This window comes from Canis lupus, unplaced genomic scaffold (genome assembly GCF_011100685.1).
Source record: "Canis lupus familiaris isolate Mischka breed German Shepherd unplaced genomic scaffold, alternate assembly UU_Cfam_GSD_1.0 chrUn_S1784H1981, whole genome shotgun sequence".
NCBI classification, from domain to species: domain Eukaryota; kingdom Metazoa; phylum Chordata; class Mammalia; order Carnivora; family Canidae; genus Canis; species Canis lupus.
Window position 1 is genome coordinate 89,733 of NW_023330639.1, and position 10,700 is coordinate 100,432.

General features: G+C 55.3%; 1 protein-coding gene across 1 annotated transcript; it reads left to right on the forward strand.

The window, feature by feature from the left end:
• Positions 1-274: 274 nt before the first annotated feature.
• On the forward strand, positions 275-7,012 carry LOC119864455 (ral guanine nucleotide dissociation stimulator-like). The gene is made up of 7 exons (XM_038589247.1): positions 275-442; positions 1,589-1,697; positions 2,081-2,206; positions 3,746-3,939; positions 4,531-4,587; positions 5,304-5,497; positions 5,730-7,012. Exons 1-7 carry the CDS (start codon positions 333-335, stop codon positions 6,095-6,097), a joined length of 1,158 nt encoding a protein of 385 aa, XP_038445175.1. The 5' UTR covers positions 275-332; the 3' UTR covers positions 6,098-7,012.
• The last annotated feature ends 3,688 nt before the right edge of the window (positions 7,013-10,700 follow it).

Here is a 10,700-nt window from a genome sequence, read left to right on the forward strand (position 1 = left end):
TCCCACATCGGGCACAGAGTTTCCTTAAAAAAAAAAAGAAAAGAACGGCTGGTCCGATGGTAGTGGGTTATCAGAACTTATTAACATTAGTGTCACTAAAGTTGGTATACAACCCCCCACTGCTAGATTTGACTGGCTTTAAAAAAAAAAAAAAAAAAAAAGAAAGAAAAGAAAAGCACAAGTATTTTAAAATGCCCCAAGTCAATAAGGCTCCCACCGCTGAGCTGGCCCGTGGTGGGATGGATCCTCCCACCTTCTCCTTCAGCTGCTGAGCCCTGAGCACAGATAGTGCCCGAGCTGATAAACAGACCAGATCCTCCCTCTCGGAGCTCATGCTCCAGGGGGGAAGATGGACAAAATACGGAAAAATATCAGGAATGGAAAGAGCAAATTGCTCCCTAGAAAGAGAGCCTGGTGCTTCCCTGGGTCCTGAGCTCCGGAGGTGAGGCTGTGACAAACTGTGGGGCTTTGACAAACGCAGCAGCTGGGGCTCCAGGGGGCCACTGAGGGGAGGAGGTGAAGACCCACTGCCTCGCCAGGATCACAGCCTGGGAAGGAGGCAGAAGGGGGCATGAAGCCAGCTCTGTGTCCTCCGTTGGGGGCCAAGGCTGCCCCTCCCCTTTGTCAGGGGGCTGAGAAAAGGTTGTGTGGATGGAACTGGCTACAGTCATGGGGATGTGATGGGGTGGGGGTGGGCATTGACAGCCCAGACAGGAGGCATTCCAGCACGTTCCAGTCTGAGGAAGAGCCCAGGTCGGGTGACCCACTGGGTGCACCGCTGTCCACAGCTCACCCAGTGGAAATGACGGAATGGCCCGTAACACACGACAGGCAGGGTTTCAGGATAAGGACAGCCTCACACCTTCTAGGCCAAGACTCCCACACCTACTGTAGGGTTTGCCTTGGATTCAGGAGCCTAGGATTGTGGGAAGCTATTGCCCATCCCTGCCCCGGTGGGACTGTCATCTTCTGGGCCTCCAGAATGAGGGTAATGGTGCGCACGTGTGTGCACACATGGACCTTGTGGGCCTGGACGCATGTACACACCAAGGAAGAACATGTGGTGGGAGGTATTGCCTGCACGTGACACCCACCTCCAATGTCACAGATATGATGCCACAGTGGCGTGGGGACATCTGGAGGAAGCACCTGCTAGGATAATCCCTATCCCACAGGCAAGAGGCAGACTATCCCCGACAGGCACAACGGCTTCTCCGGGGTGAAAACCAGGGAAGAATGGAAAGTTGTGTCTGAACCCAGGTGTGTTTCCAGGCTGGGGCCCTGGCTGCACATAGTCTTGCCCTGGGGCCTGTAGACAGGGGTGCGGTTGTGTCACTGTGTGCACACAGGCCATTGCCTGCAGGGAGGGGGGGGGGCCGTTGGCAGCCCCGAGCGCTGCTCCTGAAGCTCCCTCCAGGAGTGGACTCAGGGAGGGGGTCCCAGGCAGTGAGGTCACTTCTTTCACAACAGAGGCCAACAGAACTTGGAACCCCTGTACCCGGGCCCCCACATTCTAGTGCAGCCCCACCTCAGGCTCACTTTCAGGAGACTTCTGCTACTGAAAGATGTTCCCTGATGGCTTTCCCAGTTTTGAGCAACACCAGGAACCCCAGGGATGCGGCTGCTTCGAATGCTGGAGACGCTGGTGCCACCGTCAAACCCAACGCCTCAGGGAGCTTTTCAGGAGGCGCTGTAGGGTAATACAGAGCAGGCCAGGCCAGGCCACCTGTGCCAGCCATCCTGGGCAGCCCCATCCCCTCCTCTTCAGTTTCAGGGAACCAGGGATGTGTGGGCAGGTCGCATCCAGGCTGGAGGACCTTGCAGGGCAGCAGGTTCCCCGGTGACCCCTTCAGGGTCACCCTGATGTCACGGTGGGCAGGGTGGAAACAGGATTCCTGAGGTGCCTCTTACATGACCCGGAGTTAACCCAAGGCCCTGCAGCCGCATCCCTTTGCTCTCCTTGGGGGAGGTGTGTGCCAACTGTGCTGTGGTGTGTCTGCAATGGAGTCAGCTGGGTGTGCGGCCCAGCCGAGGCAGCCACACCGGGCGCTGAGGCCTCCTGCCTGGCTGCCGCACACAGTCTTTACAGAGCTCCACATGGGACAAGGGGTGGCGGCGGAGGCGGGAGGAAGAGGACATCCCCCACACACCGGTGGTGATCAGGAAGGAGCCCAGCACAGCTAACGGAGACCTGCAAGGGTTCAAGGTGAGTGCAGGGGCTGGGGCCACCCGACACCCAGGGCCCCGATGCAGCAGGAAGGGCCCCAGGTCCCAGAAGCCAGCCTGCTGCTCCCCTCGGCTCCCCCCTAGACTCCTGCTGCTACAGGAGTCTGGATTCCCCTCCTCCCCAAACTTGCCCCCATGGCCCTGCCCCTGCCTGGGCCAGATGCAGAGTCCCTGTGCACAGATTTGTAGGAATATCAGAATAGAGCCTTCAGGGGATGCCTGGTCGCCCAGTGGTTTAGAGCCTGCCTTCCGCCCAGGCCCTGATCCTGGAGACCCAGGATCGAGTTCTGCCTCGGGCTCTCTGAATGGGGACTGCTTCTACCTCTGTCTGTGTGTCTGCCCCCCCACCTGTGTGTGTGTGTCTCTCATGAATAAATAATAAAAACTTTTTTTATAATGCTTTCTTTTAAATATTTTATTTATTTATTCACGAGAGACAAAGAGAGAGAGGCAGAGACACAAGCAGAGGGAGAAGCAGGCTCCATGCAGGGAGCCTGATGTCAGACTGGATCCTGGGTCCCCAGGATCACGCCCTGGGCTGAAGGCAGTGCTAAACCACTGACCCACCCGGGCTGCCCATAAAAACTTTTTAAGAAGAGACATACCATGTCTCATCGCATGCGGTCTCCAGTAGTTTGCACTGTGCTATGCTTTCTCCTAACTGGTGCTCCCAGGAGGCCCCATTGGCCTGACGTCCTTCCCCACCTTCTCCAAGGCTTGAGCATGGTCCTGGTGAGTTGGGAGACTTTTCCCCAAAGGGACACGGGGCTCACTGTACTATGTCTATCGCTCTGCAGTTAGGTTTTGAAGGAGCGCATCCCTGCCCCCGCTCCCGGGGTCGGGCACAGGGGCCTCGTGTGCTGCACAACATGTCAGAAGGCCAGTTGGTTCCCACAGCCACTGAGCCCTTCACTGATGCAGGACTTCGATGCGATTCCCTTCTGTTGCCAAATCACAGGGCGGTGCTGAACATCCTGTAGCCCTCACACCCTGGGCCCTCCCACCCAAGGAAAGGTCTCCGGTTGGCACCTCGAGAGAGGGGCGTGTGGTCAAATTCAAGGGGTGAAGCCGTTAATGCAGGGAGGTGCTGTCAAAACTCAGCTGACAAGCGGCCCTGGGATACTGACCCCTCCCATTTGAGATCCTTGTATTGATCCAAATTTTTTTGAAAATTTATCCTCTAAAACTATTTCTTTATTGGATAGTCTGTCAGTTTAAGAGACAGACAGCAGGAAGCAGAAGAGGGAGACACAGGCTCCTCAAGCACACTCTGCCCCAAGCGCAGAGCCTGCCAGGGGTGGGATCTTAGGATGCTGAGACCATGACCTGAGCCACAACTGAGAGTCAGATGCTAAGTGACTGAGCCGCAGGCGTCAAGCCCCGTGTCCCTGCTGTGGGCACTCCTTCCCCCCCCCCGCCCCCTGCAGCCACTGAGAGCTCGGGCTGTGGTCTGCGCTCCAACTCCCAGGTCTCCTGGAGGCTACAGTGCAGGCTGCACATCCCCTCTGTCCCACCTCAGGCTGAAAGGGCCTCAGCCCTGAGGAAGAATCGGATCTGCCCAACCACCCCCAGCCGGAGGGAGCTGCTGGAGCAGCAGGTAGAAGAACTGGTGCCCGCCTTGCTGCGCTTTGATAACCTGTCCATATTTGAATTCCTTAACTATTTGGTGGAATATGGCACCCCTGAAGAGGTGCTGGACCTGCTGTTTGCAAAGTGAGCACTCTGACCCTCCACAGCCCAGTGGGATGGGCCACCTACTGGTTGGGAGTCTTGGGGAATGTTGCTTAACTTCCCGGCCCCTTGGGCTGCTCCTCTGACTGGAGGAGAGTCACACAGGGCCTAGTCGGGTCCTGTAGGGCAGCCCCCGGTGCCTGGCCTGTGGCAGGTCGGCTAGAGGGGCTGTGCTTGTGCTCATCAGTCGTCTTCTCTCCCCATGACAAAGCCTGTGCCGCCTCCTCACCGTCACCAGGGTCTTGAGCTGGCCTGTTTTGCCATTGAAAGGGAGTTTTGAGTCCATCTGGGGTCTATATCCTGGGGCATTCGGAGTAGGGGTCCCTGGGGACACCTGGGCGCCCAGGCCCACTCGGATATCAGCCATGGGCCTGGCTGGAGCCCTTTCATTCCTCAAGCATTCAGGAAGTGCCAGCAGGTGCAGGTGCTTCTCCAGGAGCTGCCCGTGGCCACAGGCACAGAGCTGACGGCCCCCCAGGGTTCTGGACTACTTGGGGTTCAGAGGTGACAGCAGCTATGAGGAGAGATCGGGTCCACAGGACGATTCATGTGATGCCCCCTGCCCTCCTCTAGATATCGATACATCGTAGCTTCCTGCAAGAACGAAGGAATCCTGGACCAGTGGGAAATGTGAGTGAGCTCTGGACCATGCAGGGGAGCCTTCCCTCTCCAGGAGGGCCGCGAGGGGGCTGTGGGTTGGAGGGGCTGCTCGACCCTTCACCCCACACGTCTGCAATTCCTGTGACAGGGTAAGGGTCTAAGGCCCCTTCAGGAAAAGAGCAAAGGAGAGCCGTGGGTGGGGTGTCGGCTTTGTGGGAGAGCACTGGGACACCAAAGGGTGACCTCCTCCATGCCCATCCCCCCAACCCTCTGTCTGCCCCACACCTGGGACCCAGAGCAGAGGGTGTGGGGAGCATCGCACTCACCAATCTGGTGGCACCTGGACCCGGGTGCACGGCAGGTGCTCAGGAGAGCCAGTGAGGGCTCACGGACCAGACGGCCCCCGCCCCGTGGGAGATTAGAGTCAGTGGAAGGACACCCCTTGGGGGCCCCTCATGAGTGAGGCAGGGCAGACCCACAGGAGGGAAGTTTCCCCAGGAAAAACAGTGATGGTCACACTGCTGGTCATGGGCTCCCATGCACAGAGGCTTTGTGCCAGCCCCTCCTCAGCGAGCAGGGCTGTGGCAGACTGGACCGCCAGGTGACAGGTGGACAAGGAGCAGCACTGGCCTCCGACAGCCCTGCATGGGAGGCCGAGGGCCCCGGTTCCTGCAGGGCTTCCCCGGGACACCTCTGCGTGAGGGAGCTCTGTCTTCTGACGCCTCTGCCCACCTGTCCCTCCCCAGCACCATGTCCTCCTTCCTGACCATCTGGCTGGACTACTATGAGGAGGACTTCCACGATCCCCCAGAATTTCCTGCCCTGACAAAGCTGCTGAACTTCACGGGGCAGTACTTGCCAGGCTCAGTGCTCGACTGTCGTGCCGTGTGTTACCTTTGGCGTTTCAGAAATCTCCATCAAGCGGAGTTTGTGGGTGGAGGTGAGGAGGACTGGGGTGGCCGAGTTGGGGACAGGGTGGGTCACACAGATCAAGCCTCCGTGTTGCTGGGCCGGAGCAGTGGGTAGGCTCACACCCCATCCCCACGGGCTGCAGTCTGGGGAGACCTCCCAGGGCTCTTGCACTCACACACATTGAGCGGTGGGAAGAGTGTCCTTGATTTGAGAGGGACGTGGAAAGTCCATCCTGGTGATGATACTTTGTCTTCTTGGAGATGATACTCTGTCTTTGGACCCTGAGCAACACCCTGAACCACCCCAGGAGCACGCCCGAGCTCCGACGGTGGGGCCTGCTGCACCTTTAGGGTCTGAGGGGATGGAGCTGGTCCCAGCTGCTGGAGCTGAGAGCTTGGCCCAAGCCATGATGCCAGCTGCTGTGTTCAAGCCAAGATACGTGGTCGGACCTCTGAATCACTGTCCTGACCTGGAAGAGCTACCTGCAACCCTAGGAGCCCTGGAGGCCAAATGGGCCCCACCACCGGCTATCGAGCTCATCGATGTGCCGGAGCAGCCGCCTCACTCAGTGGAGCAACCGGCTTCAGACCCCGAGCAACACCCTGAACCACCCCAAGAGCCCGCCTGAGCCCTGACTGTGGGGGCTGCTGCACCTTCAGGGTCTGAGGTGATGGAGCTGGTCCCAGCTGCTGGAGCTGAGGGCTTGGCCCAAACCGTGATGCCAGCTGCTGTGTTCAGGCCAAGGTATGTGGTGGTCAGACCTCTGAATCCCTGTCCCGACCTGGAAGAGCCACCTGCACCCTTGGGAGCCCTGGAAGCCGAACGGGCCCCACCACCAGCTATCGAGGTCATTGATGTGCTGGAGCAGCCACCTCACTCAGGGGAGCAACCGGCTTCGGACCCCGAGCAACACCCTGAACCATCGTGGCAAGAGCCCCGCCCCGAGGCTGACTGTGGGGCCTGCTGAAGCTCCTGGGCCTGAGGTGATCGAGCCGGTCCCAGCTGCTGGTGCTGAAAGCTAAGCCTGGGCTGAGATGCCAGCTGCTGAGGTCAAGCCAAAGTACCTGGGGGTCATACCTTTGATTCACTGTCCCGACCTGGAGGAGCCACCTGCTTCTTGGCCACCCCAGAAGGAGGAGCATGTCCCGGTGCCGGCTCTCGAGTTCATCGAAGGGCCGGACTGCCACCTGCCTCAGTGGAGCCACCAGCCTTGGCCCCCGAGCAGCAGCTTGTGATGGCTGCAGCACAATTGAAGCCTTCCCCTCCCCTTTCATTGTGCTGTTTCTGTATTTTGTGTTTTTTGTAAACCTCTATAATTGCTTCATAAATTTTATTTGTAATAAAGGATAAGTTAACTTTGTAAAAATTGACTCTGTTGCTTTTAAATTATACATCGTGGTACTTTAGGTCCATTCATACTTCGAAACTCATTCTATGAGGCTAGCATCACCTTAATTCCAAAACCAAAGACCCCACCAAAAAGGAGAATTATAGACCTATATCCCCGATGAACATGGATGCAAACATTCTCAACAAGATATGAGCCAACAGGATCCAACAATACATTAAGAAGATTACTGGCCATGACCAAGTGGGATTTATCCCCAGGATGCAAGGCTGGTTCAACACTCGTAAAGCAGTCAATGGGATGGATCACATCAACAAGAGAAGAAACAAGAACCAGATGATCCTCTCAATAGATGCAGAGAAAGCATTTGACAAAATACAGCATCCATTCCTGATCAAAACTCTTGAGACTGTAGTGATAGACGGAACATTCCTCAACATCTTCAAAGCCAACTACGAAAAGCCCATAGCAAATATCATTCCCAATGGGGAAACACTGGGAGCCTTTCCACTAAGATCAGGAATACGACAGGGACGTACACTCTCACCATGGCTACTCAACATAGTACTAGAAGTCCTAGCTTCATCAATTGGGCAGCAAAAAGAAATAATAGGCATTCAAATTGGCAAAGAAGAGGTCAAACTCTCCCTCATTGCAGATGACATGATATTGTACCTAGAAAACCCAAAAGACTCCACCCCAAGATTGCTAGAACTCATACAGGAAATTCAGCGGCGTGGCAGGATACCAAATCAATGCCCAGAAATCAGTGGCATGTCTATACACTAACAATGAGACTGAAGAAAGAGTAATTAAGGAGTCATTCCCATTGACAATTGCACCCAAAAGGATGAGATACCTAGGAATACACCTAACCAAAGAGGTAAAGGATCCCTACTCGAAAAACTACAGAACACGTCTGAAAGAAATTGAGGAGGACACAAAGAGATGGAAAACTATTCCATACTCATGGATTTGAAGAATTCATTTATTGGGAAAATGTCAACGTGACCCAGGGCAATTTACACATTGAACGCAATCCCTATCAAAATACCATGGACTTTCTTCAGAGAGTTGGAACAAATCATCTGAAGATTAGTGTGGAATCAGAAAAGACCCCAAGTAGCCAGGGGAATATTAAAAAAGAAAACCAGAGCCGGGGCATCACAATGCTGGATGTCAAGTTGTACTACAAAGCTGTGGTCATCAAGACAGTGTGGTCCTGGCACAAAAACAGACACAGAGATCAATGGAACAGAACAGAGAATCCAGAAGTGGACCCTCAACTCTATGGTCAGCTAATATTCGACAAAGCAGGAAACACCATCCACTGGAACAAAGTCTCTTCAATAAATGCTGCTGGGAACATTGGACAGCCACACACAGAGGAATGAAACTGGACCATTCTCTCACACCACCGTACACAAAGAGAAACTCAAAGTGGATGAAAGATCTAAATGTGAGACAGGAAGCCATCAAAATCCTAGAGGAGAACACAGGCAGCACCCTTCTTGAACTTGGCCAGAGCAACTTCTTGCAAGATACATCCATGAAGGCCAGGGAAACAAGAGCCAAAATGAATCACTGGGACTTCATCAAGATGAGAAGCTTCTGCACAGCAAAAGAAACGCTCAACAAAACTAAAAGACAACCCACAGAATGGGAGAAGATATTTGTAAATGACCCATCAGATAAAGGGCCAGTGTCCAAGATCTCTAAAGAACTTATTCAACTCTACAGCAAAGAAACCAACAATCCAATCATGAAATGGGCAAAAGACCTGAACGGAAATGTCACAGAGGAAGACACAGACATGGCCAACACGCACATGAGACAATGTTCCGCATCACTGGCCATCAGGGAAACACAACTCAAAAGCACAATGAGATCCCACCTCACACCAGTGAGAATGGTGAACATTAAGAAGACATGAAACAACAAATGTTGGAGACGATGTGGAGAAAGGGGAACCCTCCTGCACCGTGGGTGGGAGTGTGACCTGGTGCAGCCACTCTGGAAAACTGTGTGGAGCTTCCTCAAAGAGTTCAAAATAGAGCTGCCCTGCGACCCAGCAATTCCACTGCTCGGGATTTACTCCAAAGATACGGATGCAGTGAAACGCCAGGACACCTGCACCCCGATCATTATAGCGGCAATGTCCACAATAGCCACACTGTGGAAGGAGCCTCGGTGCCCATCGACAGATGAATGGATAAAGAAGATGTGTTCTACCTATGTAATGGAGTATTACTCAGCCAATAGAAATGACAAATACCCACTATTTGCTTCGACGTGGAGGGACCTAGAGGGTATTATGTTGAATGAAATAAGTCAATGGGAGAAGGACAAACATCATATGGTCTCATTCATTTGGGGAATATAAAAATTAGTGACAGGAAATAAAGAGAAAGGAGAGAAAATGAGTGAAAATATCGGTGAGGGTGACAAAACATGAGAGACACCTAACTCTGGGAAATGAACAAGGGGTAGTGGAAGGGGAAGTGGGTGGGGGGTTGGGGTGACTGGGTGATTGGAACTGAGGAGGGCACTTGGTGGGATGAGCACTGGGTGTTATGGTACATGGCAGCAAACTGAACTCCAATAAACAAAATCTTAAAAAAAAAAGGGTGAGGGATCCCTGAGCGGCACAGCAGTTTGGCGCCTGCCTTTGGTCCAGGGCGCAACCCTGGAGACCCGGGATCGAGTCCCACATCGGGCTCCTGGCGCATGGAGCCTGCTTCTCCCTCTGCTTGTGTCTCTGCCTCTCTCTCTCTCTGTGACTATCATAAATAAATTAAAAAAAAAAGGGTGAACCCACAGTGCCTGGCCCTGCATCTCCACAGTGTTGGGAGCAGCGTGGGGGGAGCGGGACACCGGCCACCCGCTCTCCTCCTGCTGCTACTGCGTGGGCTCTGCTTCCTTTCCTTGTGCTGGGCCCGGGGAGCGGGTTCTGGGCCGGCTGCTTCTGAGGAGGGCGGGGGGGGGGGGGGGGGGGGGCTCGGCTTCATCTCTCTTGCACACCCGCGCTTGTGCTCTCGCTTGGTGTGTGTGTGCGTCTGCCAGCTGCAAGGCCCTGTCGGGAAGACCAGACTGGGGCTCTTGGTCGGCGCTGCTGGATGTGGGGACACCTTCCCGAGTAGGCCACAGACGCAGCAGGAACTGTCCTCCCACGTCCTCTGTGGGGCCTGGTCCTTGTTGGGGAGCTGACCGGGTGCCCTCAGGAGACACAACCACGGCCTTTCCTCCTGCCTCTCCTCTGCCTGTGGGGCCTGAGCCACCCCAGGCCCGCAGGCCGCATGCCCGCTGCTCTGTGGGGCTGTCAGCTGGCAGGTTTCCTGGGACCTTCCCTTGGTGGCTGTCCTGGAGGCTGAGGAGGACTCCTTTCTAGGCGATGGCCCCCTTCAAATGGCTTGAGTAGGTGGGAGCTGACTCGTCAGTCGTGTGGGGGCAGGTTTGTGGCTCGAGGTGGCCAGAAATGGGTGGGGATGCCCGAATATGTCCGAAGCAGCCCCTGGGAAGCATTGGGTAGCTCTCGTGCGGTCGAAGGAGGTGCAGACACCAGATGGCTGGGAGGAGCGTCGCCAAGGGGGCCCAGAGATCTGCCCCCATAGTTGGGCCGGAGCCTGTTGCTGGAGCTGCTGAGACCCATCCTCAGGGTCCCCAGGATTTGCACACCTGTCCCATGTCCCAGGGCTCTCATGGCATGCACGTGTGTGAGAACCGGTCTCGATGGTCTCGTCGGGGTCTCCTGGTGTGACGAGGTGGGGCATGCACCGTACCCCAGCTACTCGGGAGACTGGGGAGCCATGGACTCCATGGTCCGTCATCTTCTCTGACGTCGTTTTCAGTGTTGTGTTTTGGCCCACTCCGCCTGCCGTGGCAG